This window comes from Oryctolagus cuniculus, chromosome 12, assembly GCF_964237555.1.
Source record: "Oryctolagus cuniculus chromosome 12, mOryCun1.1, whole genome shotgun sequence".
Classification (NCBI taxonomy): Eukaryota; Metazoa; Chordata; class Mammalia; order Lagomorpha; family Leporidae; genus Oryctolagus; species Oryctolagus cuniculus.
The window spans coordinates 87,030,428-87,050,344 of record NC_091443.1 but is presented as its reverse complement, the minus strand read 5'-3'; the positions used below and the strand labels follow the sequence as shown (position 1 = coordinate 87,050,344).

The following is a 19,917-nucleotide window of genomic DNA, read 5'->3' as shown; positions in this document are numbered from 1 at the left end:
GATCTATCTTGTGCATTAAACCACTATATAAGATTTATAAGGGGACTTCAAACTAGGAAAATGAAATTAAAAGTTTATTTTGGTGTAAAACTTTTTGAAATCCATGTGTAATTTTTTTCCTAAAATATACATTGCTTTGATTCCCCCCTATATGCATGGAATTTGTTTTTGTTTTTTGCACCAAAATCAACTTCTCTCTCTCTCTTTTTTTTTTTTTTATTTATTTGACAGATAGAGTTAGACAGTGAGAGAGAGAGACAGAGAAAAAGGTCTTCCTTCTGTTGGTTCACCCCCCAAATGGCCACCATGGCCAGAGCTACGCCGATCCGAAGCCAGGAGCCAGGTGCTTCTCCTGGTCTCCCACACAGGTGCAGGGGTCCAAGCACTTGGGCCATCCTCCACTGCCTTCCCGGGCCACAGCAGAGAGCTGGACTGGAAGAGGAGCAGCTGGTACTAGAACCCAGCGCCCATATGGAATGCCGGCACCGCAGGTGGAGGATTAACCAAATGAGCCATGGCGCCGACCCCAACTTCTTTTTTAATTACATTTTTTCCTGTGAACTTTTTGACATCACCTGTGTTTGAAGAAAGCGTTTTTAAATGCAAGAAGGGTTAAAAGTGGTTGTCCCTGGGGAGTCGAGCTTGGAGGAGGAAGGATGTTGCCGGAGGATCTTGCTTCCATTGTAAAGCCTTCTGTGCAATGCCATTTTGCCTTAGTGGTGCTCATGCGTATTACTCTGCTAAACACGTAAATTAAAGAGATCAGTGCTGTAGTGCAGCGAGGTAAGCCACTGCTTGTGACACAAGCATCCCGTATCGGAATGCTGCTCAAGTCGTGGCCGCCCTGCTTCTGATCCAGCTTCCTGCTAATGTGCTTGGGCAGGCAGTGAATGATGCCCTAAGTACTTGGGCCTCTGCCACCCCCAGGTCCTGGCTTCAGGCTAACCCAGCCCCTGGCTGTTGCAACCATCTGGGGTGGGGATGAATCAGCTGATGGGAGATCTCTCTTTTTTCTCTCTGTCCTTCTCTCTGCCTTTCAAATAGCTCTCTTTTTTAATTTAAATAACTAATGAAAAGAAATAGACCTCTGACACTGAAGCAAGATGGGAAATCCTTGCCGTGGGAGAAAGACGCAGGACTGGGAGCGGAGAGATCTGGGGGCTCAGGCGTTTGGCTGTGAACTTTTCTACGACCTGGCGCAGGCGGCTCTGAGTCTTTCCTCAGCCGTGGCACTGGAGAAGAGCCGGTCCTTCTCCTCCTCTGTGGTTTGACCCTGCTGTTCCAGGAGCAGCTGTCGGCAGTGGGGCCAGAAGTGTCCTCCCAGTCCCCGCGATGCCCGGGGTGGACACAGGTCTAGCACCTACCACATGGGTGGTCCCAACCCACAGCCACACCCACACCCACGGGCTGGCCAGATAACTGGTGGGCTGGAGTTGAGGGAGATTTTGACTGAGTTAGATTGCTTCTTCCCAGCATCTGGCATCTGTGGGAAGAGTGAGTATGCAGGTTTCTTGCACAGCACATGCGCTGTGCCCCTGAGCTGGGTGTAGTCCATGTCAAGGCACAGTAGGTGCCTGGCATGAGGTTGGATGTCCTAAGGAGTGGAAAGAAGTTTTGCAAATTGGCTCCGCTGTTCAAGAATGGATACTCAGAGTCTTTGGCTCAGCCAAGATAAGAGGAATGAGGATGGGACAGGGTAGCTGCCTTCTTCCTGCATTTGGTGGCTGCTGCACGCGTGGGGCACAGCATCTTGTGTATCTTTGTGTCCCCAAGACTTATTGGGCACTTCGGATGCAGGAAGCATGACAGTGCATTCACTCCTGTCCTGCGGGCATTGCCGGCTCCGGTGGGATCCAGGCAAGCACTGGGGAGGGCAGTCCAGGGCAGTGCCCCACGATGGGGAGGATGCCGAGCCATCCTGCACAGGGCACCGTGGTTATGGTCATGGCAGTCTCAGCTGCTCCTGGATGAGCTTCCTGCCAACGCCCCGGGGTCTCCTCAAGTGGTGAGCCCACCCAGCAGAGTCTCGGGGACCCAGACAGAGAGCAAGGACACGTCTCTGTGCATGTGGGAGTCTTGCGAGCCAGGCCCAGCCTGGGGCAGTAGACCCTGACCTGGAGGAAACTGGGTGGGGGCAGGTGGCCCGAGGGAGACAGTCTGTCCCTTGGCTGTCCTGGGCCCTGACGTGTTGAGACACCACCTGGCTTCCCCTCTCTGCTCTGGAGGGAGGCCAGGACCTGCCAGCTCTCAAGATAAGGCAGGAATGCACCCGTCTGGCTCGCCCGGGCTGTGGGTGAGCCAGGGACTGCTCAGTGGGCTGTTGGAATTCTTTTCCTGGGATATTGAGAGGACGTGGGTGCCAGTGTCTGCTATGGATCATGACACTCATCGTCCAGTTGGCTCACCCTTCCTCAGTCGGAACCCTTCTGTGGTCAGCAAGGACGTACCAGGCTCTGGGTTCTCATGTTTCTTGAATTGCATTTTCTCAACTGTCCTATGAGATAAATGGATTATTTTCATTTTACAGGCGAGGAAACTGATGCTCAGAAAGCTAAAAATAAAACCATGAGCGACGGTGTTTGCCTGGTGGCATTCGCTGTTCCGGGCACTCGCAAACGGCTCAGTGCACTGAATCCTCACCACAACCAGCGTGGTGGCTGTGGTCCCCGCCTCAGAGATGGGGAGGCTCGCCCAGGCTCCCACAGCCAGCCTCCTAGGCAGCTGGGGCCTGCGTGATCCTGGGGTCCTCTCCAGATCTGAGCCCCTGTGCTCTGGACGTGCTGTTCTCCTGTGCAAGTCCAGTGTGGGGCCCCTGGAGGCAGCTCGTGGGCCATGCTTGATGGGTGGGCATTATGGAGGGATGGGGCCATTCTAGATCTCAGCCTGGGTAGACGGAGGAAAAATAAGTCGTGTTGAAGATGACGCATACCTTTCCTGCGTCCTGACAATGAGCCTTGAACGAAAGCTGTCGGGCAGTGCCAAATCCTTAACGACTTTGGGCAGAGTCAGAGGAACGGGCAGGAGTGGCAGCCCCCAAGGCGCCTGGTAGCTGCTAATTGGGGGTAGTGTTGACAGAAGAGATGGCACAGCCATGCTCTGAGCCGCTGGCCCACCAAGGCTCTGGCTTCTGCTGGGGGCCGGCGCTGGGTGGGAGGAGGAGGTGGAGAGAGATGTGTTTCCAAGAGGGCTTGCACTTGCTCCTTCTACCCCTCCCTGCCCTCCAGACTCATGGGCACGGACGGGCAGGCTGGGTGTGGATCTGCGTTAAATCCCTTTGAGGGCGGGGGCGAGGGAATGGGCCACCTGCAAGCCTGCAGGCAGGAGGAGGCGGGGTGGCACTGCCCATTCCTGTGGGAAACCCTTTCTTTGTGATTGCTTTGGCCACTGGGATCCGCGGTGACTGTGCACTGGTCGGGGCCATGTTGGAAGGCGTACTCTGTGGCTTACTGTGTCCCGGGCCAGTGAGTCCTGCAGCATGGAGCCACCTGTAATTCTTCCTGCTTGTGAATGCCAAGGATCACAGGGAGAGGCACTGAGACCATTAGAATCTGAAACTACAGATGCAAGGTCAAATGCCAGCCACAGACCCTCTGCAAAATTATGATTTTGCAGACCTGTGCTAAGGCCTGGACAGGTGCATTTTTAGCAGGCTCCCCAGACTGCTCTGCTGCGCCCCTGAGTCTGAGGGCTACTAGCACAACGGAAGGAGGAAGGAAATGCACCCACGATCAAGGCTGCCACGTTGTCACCGACCACCAAGACAGCAAGGGGGAGCTGGGGGAGATTGTGGCAGGTTCGTGGTCTGCAGCCAGGAAGGGGGTGAGCCTCCCAGGGCAAGCAAATGTCTTTGTGGGCGTCATTTTGGGAAGAAGAGCATCCTGGGAACCCTGTGAGGAAGGGTGCCACACACCTCGTGGGTGAAGGGGGAATTTGTTGTGCTGGTTGCCCCATAGATGTGGTGTGCCCTGGGGGCCCAGACATGCTCACCCCCAGATGCTGTCCTGTCCCGTCCTTGATGGACGTCGGCCATCAAGGGAGTGCAGTGACTTTGAAGACAGGACAGGGGTGAGGGGTGAGGGACACTGGTGGACCCTCCAGTCCTGTGCAGCAGGCTCAAGGTGTCACCTGCACGGAGTGCCTAGCTGTCCCACACTGTCAGAAGTCCCACGGAGGCACAGACTTGCTGCTTGTGAACACCCCAGGGTGCAGCAGTTGGGTGACTGAAGTGCCAGGAGAGGGAGGCGACGGCAAACCTGGTTCCCACCATCAGGAGCTGCCAACGGCCGGGAGCTCCTGTCAAGACAATGTCATGACAGCCGCGACAAAGTTGGTTGGGGAAAATATTTGTGAGACACGTGACAAAGGGTTAACATCATAAATGTGTCCTAGCTTTTATATACAATAACAAGAGGCCAACACCCCAACCGGAAAACCAGCAAAGCATACATGAGCGGGGAGTTCTGATGATCAATACACATGGGAAAAGACTGCACTCTTACTGGTAATCAGCTTTAAGACAACAAAGACATACCACCTTTCAAGTATCGCAGTAGTGATGCTGGAAAAAGCACCAAGGCCGTGTTTGGCGAGACGAGGGGAAGCCTGGCTGGGGCGTAGGAGTGGGCTGAGGTTGTTTGTGGTTATTAATAGGGTTAATCAGTCTTTCTGGAGGATGATCAGTTAAGCATCAAAAAACTTTAAAACTGTCCATATCTTTGATGAAGGATGCTTTTTCTTGGTATTTATCTTAAGAAAGACAATCAGGGAATGTATGCATAAGTTATGCATAAGTTATTTATAGCAGTGTTATTAATGATATTAAAATTATAATTGATATTAATGAGTTAATGATATTAAAAATTGTTTGACCCTGTGGTTAAGTCACATCTAGGATGCCTGTGTCCCCTGTTGGAGTACCTGGCTCTGGCTCCTGACTCCAGCTTCCTGCTAATGCAGACCCTGGGAGGCAGCGCTGATGGCTCAGGCCATTGGGTTCCTGCCCAACAAGTGAACCAGTGGACGGGAGCTCACTCTCAAATACATTTGTTTCTAAATTGCAGATACATGTCTAACATTAAGAATTATCTTTAAAAAACCATGGTTTATCTGTATGATGGGCCATTATGCAGCCATTAAAAGCTGGATATTCAGAGAACTTTTAATTATGTGGGACAATGTTCATGCTTTATTATTAAGTGAAGAATTAAAAAAGAAAAGCAGGCTCTAAACTCATATATACAGCATTCCTCTCCCTTATATTAAAAATAAATAAACAGGGATGGACATCTGGCCTAGAGGTTAAGACACCAATTATGATGCTTACACGCCACGTTGGAATGCTTGGCTTTGACTCCAGCTCCCTGCTATGGTAGACCCTGGGAGGCAGCAGTGATGACTCAAGCAGCTGAGCTCCTGCCATCCACGTGGAAGATTGCATTGCAATCAGTCAGGGCTCCTGGCTTTGGCCCTAGCTGGGGGCCGTTGCAGGCATTTGGGGAATGAATCGGAGTTTGGGATCTCTCTTTCTCTCTCTCCCTCTCTCTCTCTCTCTCTGCCTCTCAAGGAAGTTAACTTAAATTAAAAAAAAAAAAAAGAATAGAAATGACTGTGGTTTGCACCAGGAAGACTCTGAGAACAGACATCAGAGGTAATGTGGTTATCTTAGAAGATGGGATTGAAAACAAGTTTTTAGCTTCCACTTGGTGTTTTTCTGTTTTCCTTTTTAAATAATGGGTGTGTTTCTTTAATAATAAAACCTAATCAAGCAAAGGTTTTCCTTTTTAAGCGAGCCTACCATTGCTGTGTTCCTTCTGCCTTGAGGACCTTGGCAGGCGACAAGGCCGTCCCAGCCTTCCTGCCTCTGCAGTTTAGATCATCATTTCTACAAACGCTGGCTGAACACCTATTTGGTGCCCGGGGCTGAGCTGGGCCCTGAGAGAGTGATGAAGATGACAGCTCTCCCCCGCAGTTCCCTCCAGGATGCTTGGTATTTAAGGCTGAGTGCCAGGTCATTTTCCCTCAAAGTACATTTGTGGCCTTTTGAGTGTCCAGCATTTTGCTGGCTGTGAAGATGGTACGGGGGCGTCTCGCTGAGTGGCCTGAGAGCTACCCTTCTTGCCTGAAGCCCTAGTTCCCCTCTGTCTTTGGAAATGCAGTTGGCAGCTCTTGACTGATAAATCAGTAGGCTGCAATGATTTCCAGGGGACCAGGCCCTGTGCAGTGCAGTGGGACATTGAAAAATCACGCCATGTGTCTCTGGATTATGTCTCACATGGATGCATGCATGTGACATGCTGCCATGTGTTGGACAATCCTAGCAGGATAAGTCAGATAAGGAAGCAAACTCTGCTCTCAGGCTCAATGTGTTCCTATGACCAAGTATGCAAGAGTATAGGAAAAACCAAAGCAAAGTGCTGTTCCCGGTTCTCTCACTCAACAGTCAACACAGAACATATCCGAGACCCTCTATCACCAGCCTGTGTGGCGATTTCTTCCCACCAGCAATGTCCTCCAAGTTTGTTCTGACATCGTCTACTGGAGGTAGAATCACATCCCACAGATTGAGGGTTCAGTCCCACCTTCAGTGCCAGTCGCAAATAGCGGGTTGTCACCCGTGCTTCTGACCTCTAAATTCTGGCTATACATCAGCATCCCCAAGATCACCTTCCTTGGGTCTGACTAATTTTCTAGAGCAGCTCACAGGACTCATGGAAACACATTTCCAGTACAGGGGATCTTAGAAAGGAGGCTGATAAGGAGACAAACATAGTGAGGAATGGAGAAGGGGTGTAGAACTTCCCACCAGGGAGGGCGCAGAGTAAAATCTCTTATCAGGAATCCCCGCATGGTCAGCTGTCTCCAAACCCAGTCCCTTTGGTTTATATATATATGTATATATATATATATATATATATATATATTTGAAAGAATTACACAGAGAGAACAAGAGGCAGAGAGAGAGAGAGAGAGAGAGAGGTCTTCCATCTGCTGGTTCGCTCCCCAGATGGCCACAATGGCTGGAGTTATGCCAATCTGAAGCCAGGAGCCAGGAGCTTTTTCTGGGTCTCCCATGTGGGTTCAGGGGCCCAAGGACTTGGGCCACCTTTGACTGCTTTCCCAGGCCATAGCAGAGAGCTGGATTGGAAGTGGAGCAGCCAGGACTTGAAGTGGTACCCATATAGGAGTCACAAGTGGTGGCTTTACCTGCTACACCACAGCAGGTTCCCTCTTTGGGTTTTTATGGAGGCTTCATTACATAGACAAGAGTGATTAAATCATTGGCCGTTGATGATCAATTTAACCTCAGTCTCTCTCTCTCTCCTGGAGGTTGAGGTGTGTGGGAGGGTCTCAGCGCTCTAACCCTGCCTTGGTCTCTCCTGTGATCTGTTCCCCTTCTGCCAGCTACCATTCAGCTCACTAGCATAGGAAAAGACCCTTAAGGCCAGGGAGGTTCCAAGTCTGTTAGGAGTTACATGGCAGGAAATGGGCATGAGGAGCAAATATGTGTTTCAGAAGACCACAGGCCTCAGGAGAGAAAGAGATTTGGAAGTTAGTGGTGGAGCCAGGACTCCTAACCTCTGCTCTGCCCACAACATGGGTCAGCACAGTGCTGAGTGTTTGGGAGGGGCAATTTTGTGCACTGTCAAGTGGTGATCAGGAAGCCAATTTGGGATAAAAGATTCACAGAAATCAAGAAACAGAATTTACCATAAGTGGCCAGGAGTTGAGGCTGTAAATGAAATTATAGCAAGGGTACTTGGGCATTAAAGTCCAGGTGTGCGGAAGAAAACGGGCAGAGAGGGGCCATAGTGTGTGGGGCTGTTGCCTGCAGTGCCGGCATCCCATATGGGCGCCGGTTCTAGTCCCAGCTGCTCCACTTCCAATCCAGCTCTCTGCTGTGGCCTGGGAAAGCAGTAGAAGATGGCCCAGATGCTTGGGCCCCTGCCCCGCATGGGGGACCTGGAGGAAGCTTCTGGCTCCTGGCTTCAGATTAGCGCAGCTCAGGCTGTCGCAGCCACGTGGGGAGTGAACCATTGGATGAGAGACCTTCTCTCTCTCTTTCCCTCTGCTTCTCTGTAACTCTGATTTTCAAATAAATAAGTAAATCTTTTTTAAAAAGATGGACAAGGAATAATTGGTAACAATTTGGACATACGTCTGCATCCATATCCACACCCATGCACAGTCCTCTGCAGAGCCACGTGTTCAGTGTGAATTTTAGGAAAGTAGGAAGGCCTTCTGTCTCCATGTCATTTCTCCACCTGCTCAGTGTGTGCCTAAACCTGCCATTGTTGACGCCCCTTCTTGGCCAAAGGTGCTCTGTAAATGGGAACGTGTCACCTTGGAGAGAAGTCAACCCTGGGCGATGCTTGATCACCTTATATGAACTTTGGGGAAGATCACAAGGGATGTGACCAGGGAGAGGCAGAGGGTTCGCAGGCTGGGGATGGGGATCTGTGGCCCTGGAGGGGAGTTGGGAGGCAGGTGTTCTAGAAGATGCACTGTTTAGTTCACCACTTGATAAGGATGACTGTGTGTCCCACAGTCAGGGGGGCACCTCCACCATCTTCTCCCTTTTCTTGCTCTAAAGCATGAGTGCCTATTCGAGGTTTTATCTTTCACGCACAGTCTCTTGGGCTTTGCTCAGGCTGTGGTTCTGGCTGATGTTTCAAGCAGTGAGCAAGAAGTTCATGCCGCTGAAGTTCTTTCATGAATCGAATGGACATCGACAGTCAGGAGCTCGAGTGGTGGGAAGGGTGCCTGACCCAGCCGGGCACGCCTGGCCACTTGACTGCTTCTTCTCCTTCCTGTCATTGCCACAAGGAAGAGAGGCAAGGGGAAGTTCATATTCCTGGTATTTCTCTGCAAGGAAGTGGTTATTTAACAGGGAGGAAGTGGGGTAGAGAGATGGGGACTTGGGGACACCACAGGAGAGTTTGTATAGCGTCTCCTGCCTCTTCTCTTCTCGCAGATATTTCTTTCACATCCGTGCTGTGTTTCCTTTTCTTTGTGTTTCTCTGCTCTCTGCAATAGCTTGTAAGTCCTTCATGGTGTGGGGTGTCTCTTCTTTGGAGCACTTAGGACAATGATTGGCAAATGGGGGGAGGGGCAGGCGTTTAGCACAGTGGTTAAGTTGCCACTTGGGATACTCACATTCCACGTTGGAATGCCTGGTTTGAGTCCCAGTTTCCTGCTAATGTGCATCCCGGGAGGCAGCAGGTGATGGTTCAAGTATTTGGGCCCTTGCTCCCAGTGTGGGAGGCCCAAATTGAATTTTGGGCTCCTGGCTTCAGCCTGGCCCAGCTCTGGCTATTGTGGGTATTTGACAAGTGAACCAGTGGATGGAAGATCTCTCTCTGTCTGTCTCTTTGTCTCTCTTGCCTTTCAAATAAAAAGAAACTAAGTAAAAAATTTAAAAATAAGTGAGGGGTGGCAGTATAAACTAGTGAAGAGATGGATGGACAGCTGGATGGATGGGTGGGTGGATGGGTGAGTGAGCAGACGGGTGAGTGAGCTCAGCACTGCCCCAGTAACCTGCAGCAGGGCTGTGTCTAGAGTGAAGATGGTAGACTGAGGGAGAGATCAGAGAACACCTGGCCGTGTTGTTCCTGGAAGCCTTTCTCTGCATTGCCAAGGGCAACTCATGCTGAGCCTAATTTATCTCAGTCTTGGACTGTGGAGCTCCCTTCATTTGACAACACCATCCACTGTGTTTTTACTTAGAGCAGGTTCCAAAAAAGGAATCAGCCCTCAGCCCGACTTGGCTCTGCTCAACAATTCCTTCCTTTCCTGTGTCTTACGGATTTTTTGGATAACAGCAGCAATACAAGCCAGAGGAAGGAAGTTAGGCTGCAGGCCAGGGAATGAAATGAGCAAACCTGTGCAAGCAGTGGCCACAGGGCAGCCAGGGCAGCCAGGGCAGCCTCCTGTGGCTCTGCGGACCAGGGTCATTGATAGGTCAGGTTGAAGCCCTCGGGCGACTTCTGGCTCCTGATGCTTACCCTACTGAGTTTGACTTAGAGTAACTTCTCCAAGGACTGGACACTCATTTTGAGAAGCATCCATGTGGTCTGTTCTCCTTGTTTTAATTTATGGCTTCCCATGTCTTTCAGGGCATCCATGAGCTAGTTTCCCCAGTACACACAGGCACTGTGTCCCCTGGAACTTTTGGGGTTCCGTGAAGCTCCTTCAGTCATGAAGGGAGACAAGTGTGGTGGGTGCGGTGCCTGTCCCCAAAAAGAAACGCTGCCTTGTATCTGCTTTTTTATTTATTTTATTTTATTTTGACAGGCAGAGTTAGACAGTGAGAGAGAGAGAGAGAGAGAGAGAAAGGTCTTCCTTCCGTTGGTTCACCACCCAAATGGCCGCTACGGCTGGTGCGTTGCGCCGATCCGAAGCCAGGAGCCAGGTGCTTCCTCCTGGTCTCCCATGTGGGTGCAGGGTCCAAGCACTTGGGCCATCCTCCACTGCCTTCCCTGGCCACAGCAGAAAGCTGGACTGGAAGAGGAGCAACCGGGACCAGAACTCGGTGCCCATATAGGATGCCGGTGCCGCAGGCGGAGGATTAACCAAGTGAGCCAGGGTGCCAGTCACTCATATCTGTTTTTTGTTTTTTTTTTTTTTTTGACAGGCAGAGTGGACAGTGAGAGAGAGAGACAGAGAGAAAGGTCTTCCTTTGCCGTTGGTTCACCCTCCGATGGCCGCAGCGGCCGGCGCGCTGCGACCGGCGCACCGCGCTGATCCGATGGCAGGAGCCAGGAGCCAGGTGCTTTTCCTGGTCTCCTATGGGGTGCAGGGCCCAAGCACCTGGGCCATCCTCCACTGCACTCCCTGGCCACAGCAGAGGGCTGGCCTGGAAGAGGGGCAACCGGGACAGAATCCGGCGCCCCAACCGGGACTAGAACCCCGTGTGCCGGCGCCGCTAGGCGGAGGATTAGCCTAGTGAGCCGCGGCGCCGGCTCATACTGTTTTTACACATGAAATTTCTGCACGAGGTTTATTGGAGAGGAGGATCCATACCTCCAATTTCAGAGCCATTGTCGAGAGAATAGAAAGACTGTGGTGGCTAGGTGGCCAGTCCGTTTGACGATGGGCTTGGCTCCCTGGCTGGGAGAAAAGTCCTTCCGAATGGCCGGGACTCTCTTCTGTTTGCAGGTTCTGGTGGACGCCTCCGTTGCTCCAGACCCTGCACCTGCTGCTGGCTCTGCTGCGCTTCCTGCTTCTCACCCCTTGGTGCCTGCCTAGTTCCTGACATGCAGTCCACCTGCTTTTGGTAAATGTTTGCCCCTTACCATCACCTCTCTGGCCTGGAATGCTGACCTGCTTCCTGCTCCCTTCTGACAGCATTATGTTTTTTTTCACTTGATTTTGTCTTCCTGGATATCTGTTCCCTTCCTTGCTGTGACCTTGGGTGACCTCGTGTGACTGTTTTGAACTTTTTTTTTTTTTTTTTTTTTTTTTTGACTTCTTAGATCCTGGCTGTCCCTGGAGGCCCTGGTCTGTCTTTTTTTTTTTTTTTTTTTTTTTGGACAGGCAGAGTGGACAGTGAGAGAGAGAGACAGAGAGAAAGGTCTTCCTTTTCCATTGTTTCACCCTCCAATGGCCGCTGCAGCCAGCGCACTGCGCTGATCCGAAGCCAGGAGCCAGGTGCTTCTCCTGGTCTCCCATGCGGGTGCAGGGCCCAAGCACTTGGGCCATCCTCCACTGCCCTCCCTGGCCACAGCAGAGAGCTGGCCTGGAAGAGGGGCAACCGGGACAGAATCCGGTGCCCCGACCGGGACTAGAACCTGGTGTGCTGGCGCTGCAGGTGGAGGATTAGCCTACTGAGCTGTGGCGCTGGCCATGTCTTTTTTTTTTTTTTTTAAGATTTATTTATTTAATTTAAAAGAGCCACGCGCACGCGCGCACACACACACACACACACACAGAGAGAGAGAGAGAGAGAGAGAATCTTCCATCTATTGGTTCACTCCCCAGACGGCTGCAATGGCTGGAGCTGGGCCGAGCCAGAGCCAGGAGCCAGGAGCTTCTTTAGTGTCTCCCATGTGGGTGCAGGGGCCCAAGTACTTGGGCCATTTTCCACTGGCTTCCCAGGTGCGTTAGCAGGGAGCTAGATCTGAAGTGGGGCAGCCAGGATTCCAACTGGAACTCCTATGGGATGCCGGCACTGCAGACAGTGGCTTGACCCGCTTTGCCACAGCGCCGGCCCCAGCACTGTCTACTTTTAGGCTGGGATCTGAGGGTGGAGCTGAGTGAGGTTCAAGACTTGTGCTGTGATTGGAAGATGGGGATGAAGGATTAATGGGGCGACCCAGTGGGCAGAAAGAAAGAAAAATTCACCTTCCCGGTGACAGCGTGGTTTACGCGGCACTCTCCCACTCTTGTCTCATTTCGTTCTCATCAGCCTGGCGGCTGAGGCAGTCTTGTGTCTGTTACACACAGAAAGTGGAGGCTCAGCCTTCTGTGATTTGCTAAAGACTGCAGAGCTGGAAATCCAACTTGACTCTAAATTCTGAACCTGGGTGACACCAGCCTTCTGTGCATGGTCATAAGAGCTCAGAAACAGGTTGGTTGCTAAACAGTGAGGAAAGGTTCTCATTCATGGGCATTAGGAGTGGCCTGGCTGAAGCTTGGGTGTGCAGGGAAGGCAGAGAAGACCAGGCAGAGGAGTGGGGAGCTCAGAGACACCATCCCAGACAGTCTGTGGCCCTGGGGTCTGGGTAGGGGCCCTCTGGGGTCAGGCTGATCTCTTCTGCCTTTGGGCCGCGTTGGCTGGAGGGCCCATTTCTCCACCTGTGGGGTTGCACCTGCAGTGACTTTGCCTGGAGATCTGGAAGCATCTCTGCTGGCTAGTCCCTGAAGCTGGCAGGGTAATTCCAGAGGAATTGTGGCTCATTGTTCTCCAGGGTGGGGAGAGGAACTGCAGTGACTGCTAGGGGAAGCAGGAGGAGGAACCCGACGGCCACATCCCTCTGCCAGGAACACTTCCTATTTGAGCCCTCTCAGCTCGCGTGACATCGATTCCCCGGGTTGGTTCCCTGTGCTCTGTGCAGCTCTGCCTCGGCACACCTGGGTTGGAGCAGAGACCAAGACTAGTGGGGGACCTTCCCAGCCTCCAGTGACTGGCCCGTGGTCATTGACAGAGCAGAGCAGGTGTGGGATCAGCCAGGGCTCACTATAGGGAGTGGGGCCGGGGGTGCAGTGAGGGTGGCCCGCCTTGGTCCAGGTCATGAGAGCGTTATCTTTAGAGAATTTGAAACCATTAGTAAACAGGTGTAAAAAGCAGTGTGCTTTTTCTAGTCACCATGTGCCGGGGACCCCAGTGCTGAGACACTACTCCCCTCTCCTGCCCCTCACTAGTTGGGCCAGCAGAACAAGGTGTTTGCCTCTGGCTTTGTGTCCTGGCCCTGCTCCTGGTCCCGACGTCCAAGTCACTTCACTTCTCTAACCCTCGGTTTTCTTATCTGTAAAACAGCACCAAGAAGGATGCTTGCAAATAGTAAAAGGGAATGAGGGGAGGTCGGTGCTGCGGCTCAATAGGCTAATCCTCCGCCTGCGGCGCTGGTACTCTGGGTTCCAGTCCCAGTTGGGGTGCCGGGTCCTTTCCCGGTTGCACCTCTTCCAGGCCAGCTCTCTGCTGTGGCCAGGGAATGCAGTGGAGGATGGCCCAGGTGCTTGGGCCCTGCACCCCATGGGAGACCAGGATAAGTACCTGGCTCCTGCCATCGGATCAGCGCGGTGCGCTGGCCACAGTGCGCCGGCTGCGGCGGCCATTGGAGGGTGAACCAACGGCAAAAGGAAGACCTTTCTCTCTGTCTCTCTCTCACTGTCTACTCTGACTGTCAAAAAACAAAAAACAAACAAACAAAAAAAGGGAATGAGGGGTTCGTGATGTGGCTCAGCAAGTTAAGCCACCACTTGTGAGGCCGGCATCTCATATTGGAGCACTGGTTCGAGTCCTGGCTGCTCCACTTCCAATCCAGCTCCCTGCTAATGCACCTGGGAAGGCAGTGGAGGATGGCCCAAGTGCTCGGGCCCCTACCACCCACATGGGAGACCCATATGGTGTTCCTTGCTCCTGGCTTCAGCCTGCCCCAGTCCTGCCTCTTGTGGATATTTGGGAAGTGAACCAGTAGATGGAAGATCTGTCTCTCTCTAACACTGCCTGTTAAGTAAATAAATAAATCTTTTAAAAAGAGACAAAATGCATACAAAGTTAGCTTATGGAGAGAAAACAGGAGGTGAACGTTGCAGAGCCCACAGTATGGGCTGACATTTAGGCCACGCCCAGGGTCTCACCACCCTTGGCAGTGAAGAGTTTGGGCAGGCTTGGGCCAGGTTCTTCTGTGGTGCTCAGGAGGGGCTGGGGTGGTTTCTGAGCTCTGGGGGCTGCTCCAGGTGGGCTCTTTCCACGTGACATCCAGCAGACAACAGGAGAGCCCTCGCGGGGTGCCTGGAGAGGCCCACGTGCCGATGCCACGGCACTTCCCCCGGAGCTGAGTGACCGAGGGGCTGCAGCCTGTTCCTGACATAGCTGTGGGACAGCGTGCCGAGCAGGGTTGGTGTGTTGTGGACTTAACTGTCCCTCGCTAGGCCACCCTGTGGGACTTCTTCAAGCTGGCCGCAGACTCCCGGGTCCCAGCACCCTCACCTCCTGCATCCCTGCTGCTGGGTGGCAAAGCCCTCAGTCGTTTGTGATTCTCTTAGCAGTTCCAGGAGGTGGGTGATGCAGCTTTTATCATGCTGGGGGCTTGCCCAGGCTGCCCAGGGTGAGGGCTGGGCAGTGGCTGGGCTCTGAGAACCTGTGTCTCCTGATGCCAGCCCCGAGATAGGAATTGGAGAGCGGGGGGAAGGCCTTCAGTTCTGTTCCCTGTGGTCGCAGGCTCCTTAGAGCTTTCCCACCTAGGTAAGACCTCAGGTGGCAGAAACAAGAACCGAGGGGACCAGTTCCTGCTCCAAACTTACAATGCTTTGATGGCAGGTGCAGGCCGGGGGTGGGGCCTGCTGATGGCCGGCCTGTTGCTATGTGAGACCCTGGATCAGGTGCTGACTGTTGGCACACACTGCAGCATACAGGCTTTGCGTATGAGCATCCGCGATTCAGTATTGGCCTGATGTTTGGGTGAGTGTGGGCAGTGCCCTCCTTTGAGGTCGGATAGCTCTCCTCTGCTCCCTCCCTGGGCGGTGCTCTTAACCCAGAGGGACCTCATATCCCACCCCTCACTGCTGTTGCCTTGCTCCATGGCTTCTGCACTGTGGGCCTCAACTTCTGGTTGCAGGGCCTTCCTGGTGCATGGTCAAGGGCTGGTCACAGTCATCGCCTGCCCCCGAGTCCGCTGGTGCCTCTGATGGGTTCTGCCCCTGTGCGTTTGCTGTGGTGCAGTGTGCAGGGGGTGCCTGCTAATTTCCACTCCGACAACCCTCCCAGAGCCCAGGGGGATCGTCTGTGTTGCTCTGCAAACACATACGACAGCAGTCAGACTGCTGACTCTCAAGCCAAAGCCATGCCTGTGCAGAGGCAACCCCTTACCTGTAATCCCCCCCAACCCCCCTTCACCCTCCGTAGTTGGATCAGAGAGCGGCAGGGAAGTGGAACAGCGCGAGCCACAGGGAGTGCTGGTAGCAGCAATGGCGCGGTTTCACCCTCTGTGAAATGGAGACAGCGAGAGGGCTGCTGCCCTCCAGGGTCACCCCTGGGACATTCAGATTTCTGCCTCTCCAGGAGTGAGTGCCACCCGCCAGTAGATTGAAAATTCCCTGGGTGACTCCTCTGTTCGGGCAGCAGTGAGAACCACTGCTCTGGGAGCAAGAGTTGGCTAATTGCTTAGCACAGTAATAGCCCCGTGACTGGTGGTGCCCTGGCTACACGCCCCAGGCCATTTCACTCTTGCTTGGCCTTCCCACGAGCCATTTATTAGTCCTGACTCCAAGACGGATATGTCCAGTCTTCACAGTTGTCTAGCAGGGAGTCATACACCCATTTTACAAATGAGAAGACTGATGCTCAGGGCAGGTACAGACTTGCCGCCCCAGGTGATGGCACAAGTCCCTGAGGCCAGGCCTGCTTCTCCTTGAAGTCCCAGGGGCTGTGTCTGTGAGAGGGTGGTAATGCCCAGGGTAAGGGGGAACCTGGCCAGGGACCTTGGCTCTCATGGAGGCCCCTCTAGCGTGAAGAGCGGTCGGGTGAGTGGTGTCGCCTGGTATGTGGCTCCCACTCTCAAAAAATACCTCCTTCTGGAAGGAGGCGGAATGGCTCCCCGCCCTCCCTGCCCTCCCCTCCCATGGCTGCAGCTGCTCTCACAGAGAGAAAGCTTGAGGCAGCAAAAGCAAACACTTGTCTGCATTCTGAGGGTTTGAGGAATTTTTGAGGTGTGCAATAGAGAAAAATGCCGGTTTCCCTTCTTTTTTTTTTATAGCTTTTTAAAAATTTTTATTTATTTATTTATTTTTATTTGTCAGGCAGAGTTAGACAGAGAGAGAGAGAGACAGACAGAGAGAGAGAGAGAGAGAGAGAGAGTTATAGACAGTGAGAGAGAGACAGAGAGAAAGGTCTTCCTTCTGTTGGTTCACCCCCCGAATGGCGGTTCCGGCCAGTGCACTGTGCTGATCCAAAGCCAGGAGCCAGGTGCTTCCTCCTTGTCGCTCCCCCTCTTCGTGGAGGAACGACACTAAACCCTGCCTAGGCTTCATATCCGAGTCACGGCACCATTATGTCGCTCCCCCTCTTCGTGGAGGAACGACACAGGACCCTGCGTTGTTCTTTCGTCTGCTCGGCCCTCCCCGGGTTTGCTGCTGGTTCTTCCCGGGTTGGCTACCGTCCCTTCCACCTCCGTGGAAGGGCGGTTCCCCCTGCCACTTTCCCCACTTCCGCGGGGGAGCGGCACACCGCCAGCCGGCTCTCTCGGGGGCTGCTCAGGTGTTCCTTCAGATAGATGTTCCTGGTGCATGTTGTCTCTCTCCTCCTTTATAGTCCTCTTCCACCAATCCCAACTCTGCTACCCACACGCCGAGTACGCTGCTCTCCTCCAATCAGGAGCAGGTCCTGCAGCTTGTTGGTTGAACTGGAGGCAGCTGTGTAAAAGCTGTTTCCTCCTCTCCCAGCGCCATATTGTGGGAGAGCAGATGCATAGAATAAGTCTTAATTCCAGTAACTTAGTCTAGTCCGAGCTGCTCCCCACACTCCTGGTCTCCCATGTGGGTGCAGAAGCCCAAGCACTTGGGCCATCCTCTACTGCACTCCTGGGCCACAGCAGAGAGCTGGCCTGGAAGAGGGGCAACCAGGACAGAATCCGGCGCCCCAACCGGGACTAGAACCCGGAGTACCAGCGCCGCAGGCAGAGGATTAGCCTAGTGAGCTGCGGCGCCGGCCCGGTTTCCCTTCTAAGGCACAGGCCAGCTGTGTCAAGCTGGCCTGAGCTGTTCTTCAGCCCTTCTGTGGTCCAGACACCATCAACAGAGGGCAGGGCTGAGAGCTGGACTGCTGGGCGCTGGGCCTGTCCCAGAGCACAGCGGTGCCAGCTGCCTGTGTGTCCTGGGAGCAGAACCTCGCCACTTTAACCCCTTCAACTCTGCTGTCCCCACCAGCTGGGTCACCCTTGGGCTGCTGTGGACAGGCTGTGGAACTGAAATGCCAGGCCCTGACAGCTGCAGTCCCCTGGGAGAGGGGAGGGAGGGAGAGTTCAGGAGTGTGGCTGCCCCGATGCTTAGACCTGCGGCCGCCTGGGGCTGGAAGGTTTGTCAAGGGTTTGCTGCTAAGGGATCCGATGTGCCCAAGGCCCAAAGGCTTTGCTGCCCAGCACACAGCAGATGCTTAGACCATTCTGAGTGGATGGAGGAGGAGAGGGACACATGAGTTCGGCTTGGTGACATCTCAAAAGCAGTTGCCGTCACGAGTTATTGGAGTGTTGGTGAATCTGTGTGGTGTGTTCAAGCAATTCATGAAAAATGCATCCTATGAAATAACTGCATGGATTTCACTTTTTCTGGCCCCAAAGGAAACTTCTCTTTGAGTTCTGTTTCCATGAACTTTTTGAAGCGCGCCCGTATTCTTTGCTTGCTCAACTTGACTTTCTGGTTGTGGTTGTCACTCAGGTTGTCTTGAAGACAATCTCTCTGAAGGTTATTCTGATAATGGCATGGGCCTGATGCTGGGCTGTTTTCTGAGGTTGGAGCAGACACCCAGGGCCCTCAGTGGGGGTCACATGAACCCCAGGCCACTCAAAGTCCATCCTTAGCCTGGACTCTGGTGGCCCCTTATGGAGCCTTTACGCTGAGCCATGAACTTTCTGAGCAGTGGCTATTTTGGGGTGGCATTTAAGTGGGGGCCAAAGTGGAAATGGTGGAAGGGGAGTGGGGGGACCCCAGGACAGGTAAACACTGGCAGTCCCCAGGGACTTACCTCTGCCCTGCTGATTGCCTGGCCTGGGATGGAGAGGCAGACAGTGGCTGCCCTGGGCATGGGCAGTCTTTAGAGCACCCAGGGTTGCTGGCTCAGGGCTGTCGGTCCCTGGAGTGACGGGTTCCCGGGCCCAGCCTGGGTGCCAGTGCCTGAACTGACGAAGCGTGGTCTTGAGTCCTGTAGCTGTCTTCGAGGCGGTGGACAGTGAGGTGAGCTGGCTTTGAGGCCTGGCTCTGCTGTGGCTCCTCAGGTGCGTCACCTGGCTTCCCTTGGGCCTTGGTTTCCTGGTTTCACAGCCCCTGTGCTCACACCAGTCCTCTCACTGGGGTGACTTCTCCCTGTGATGGTCAACCTTGCGAGACTGCTTCTGCCACAACCCACAGCCCAGGCTGCTTCTGGACATTGTGTTGTCATCGGGGGGACACTAGACTTGGAGTCCAGCTGAGGCTTTGCTAGGACAAGGTGGTGGCTACCTGACCAAGTGCATCACCTTCCAGGGCCCCAGTGAAAGGTCAAGGATTCCTAGGCAAGGAAGAGAGGCCCGGTACCCAGCCCAGTCCAGTCCTGGCTTGTTGGCCACGTGCAGATGCTGGCGGGTGGCGTAATCTGTCCTGTCCTGCGGTGTGACCTTGAATCAGCATGGCCTGTTGGTTGAGAGAGAGGTAGAGGCCACCTGCCCGACAGCCGCAGTGGCGTTCTCACCGTGTGCATCTGTGTGCCCACAGCGGTCAGTTCGCCATCGTGAAGAAGTGCCGGGAGAAGAGCACGGGGCTCGAGTACGCAGCCAAGTTCATCAAGAAGCGGCAGAGCCGGGCCAGCCGGCGGGGCGTGTGCCGGGAGGAGATCGAGCGGGAAGTGAGCATCCTGCGGCAGGTGCTGCACCCCAACATCATCACGCTGCACGACGTCTACGAGAACCGCACCGACGTGGTGCTCATCCTAGAGCTGTGAGTGGGGCAGCAGGGACGGGCAGGGGGAGGCGGTGCCAGCCCCAGGCCCGGGAGGGCAGCAGCAGCACCCAGACCGAAGGTCGGCCTTGAGAGAGGGCATCAGTGGCCCTCAGTTCTCCATCTGGAACAGGGCTGGAAGAGGGTGGGGCTTGCTGGATCACAGGGGTGGAGGGCAGTGGTCCAAGTACTGGCTGCCACTATGCCCTGGGGGCCAAAGGGAATAGACACCGGGTCCTCCCCTGATGGGAGGGGTTGGGAGGCAGGAAGGGGCTGCAGGAAGGGATCTGTTCTTTGAGGAGGGGAGGAGCCAACAGCTCCTAGGGCTCTATACAGCCCTGCTCCCACCTTTCCCTGGGGAAAACCCACTGCACCTGTGCTTTGTCCAACGCCTCTGTTAGTTTCACCATAGCTGCTGTTTAGAGAGCCCCACTAGAAGCTGAGCCGTCTGAGCAGTGCTGTATCTTTGTCATCTTGCTCTGTCCGTGACAGACGGTGATGAGTGAGGCATCTCACTAGCACTGTGCTCAGCACTCATGTTTCTTTCTTCAATCCTCCCAACCATGCTGTCAT

The 19,917-nt window shown here is 53.8% G+C and overlaps 1 protein-coding gene across 4 annotated transcripts in view; it reads left to right on the top strand.

The window, feature by feature from the left end:
• Positions 1-19,917, top strand: part of DAPK2 (death associated protein kinase 2) — a 121,703-nt gene that overhangs the window by 53,340 nt on the left and 48,446 nt on the right. For 3 of the 4 annotated variants that reach the window (XR_007910155.2, XM_008268912.4, XM_008268909.4), the window contains exon 3: positions 19,123-19,344. Coding sequence is in view for 3 of the 4 variants with exons in the window: in XM_008268912.4 (XP_008267134.2) it covers positions 19,123-19,344 (222 nt within the window). In the remaining variant the exon portion in view is untranslated. Of the gene's footprint in view, positions 1-11,152; positions 11,273-19,122; positions 19,345-19,917 lie in introns of those variants that run through there. The other variant, XM_008268911.4, reaches the window with a different exon arrangement.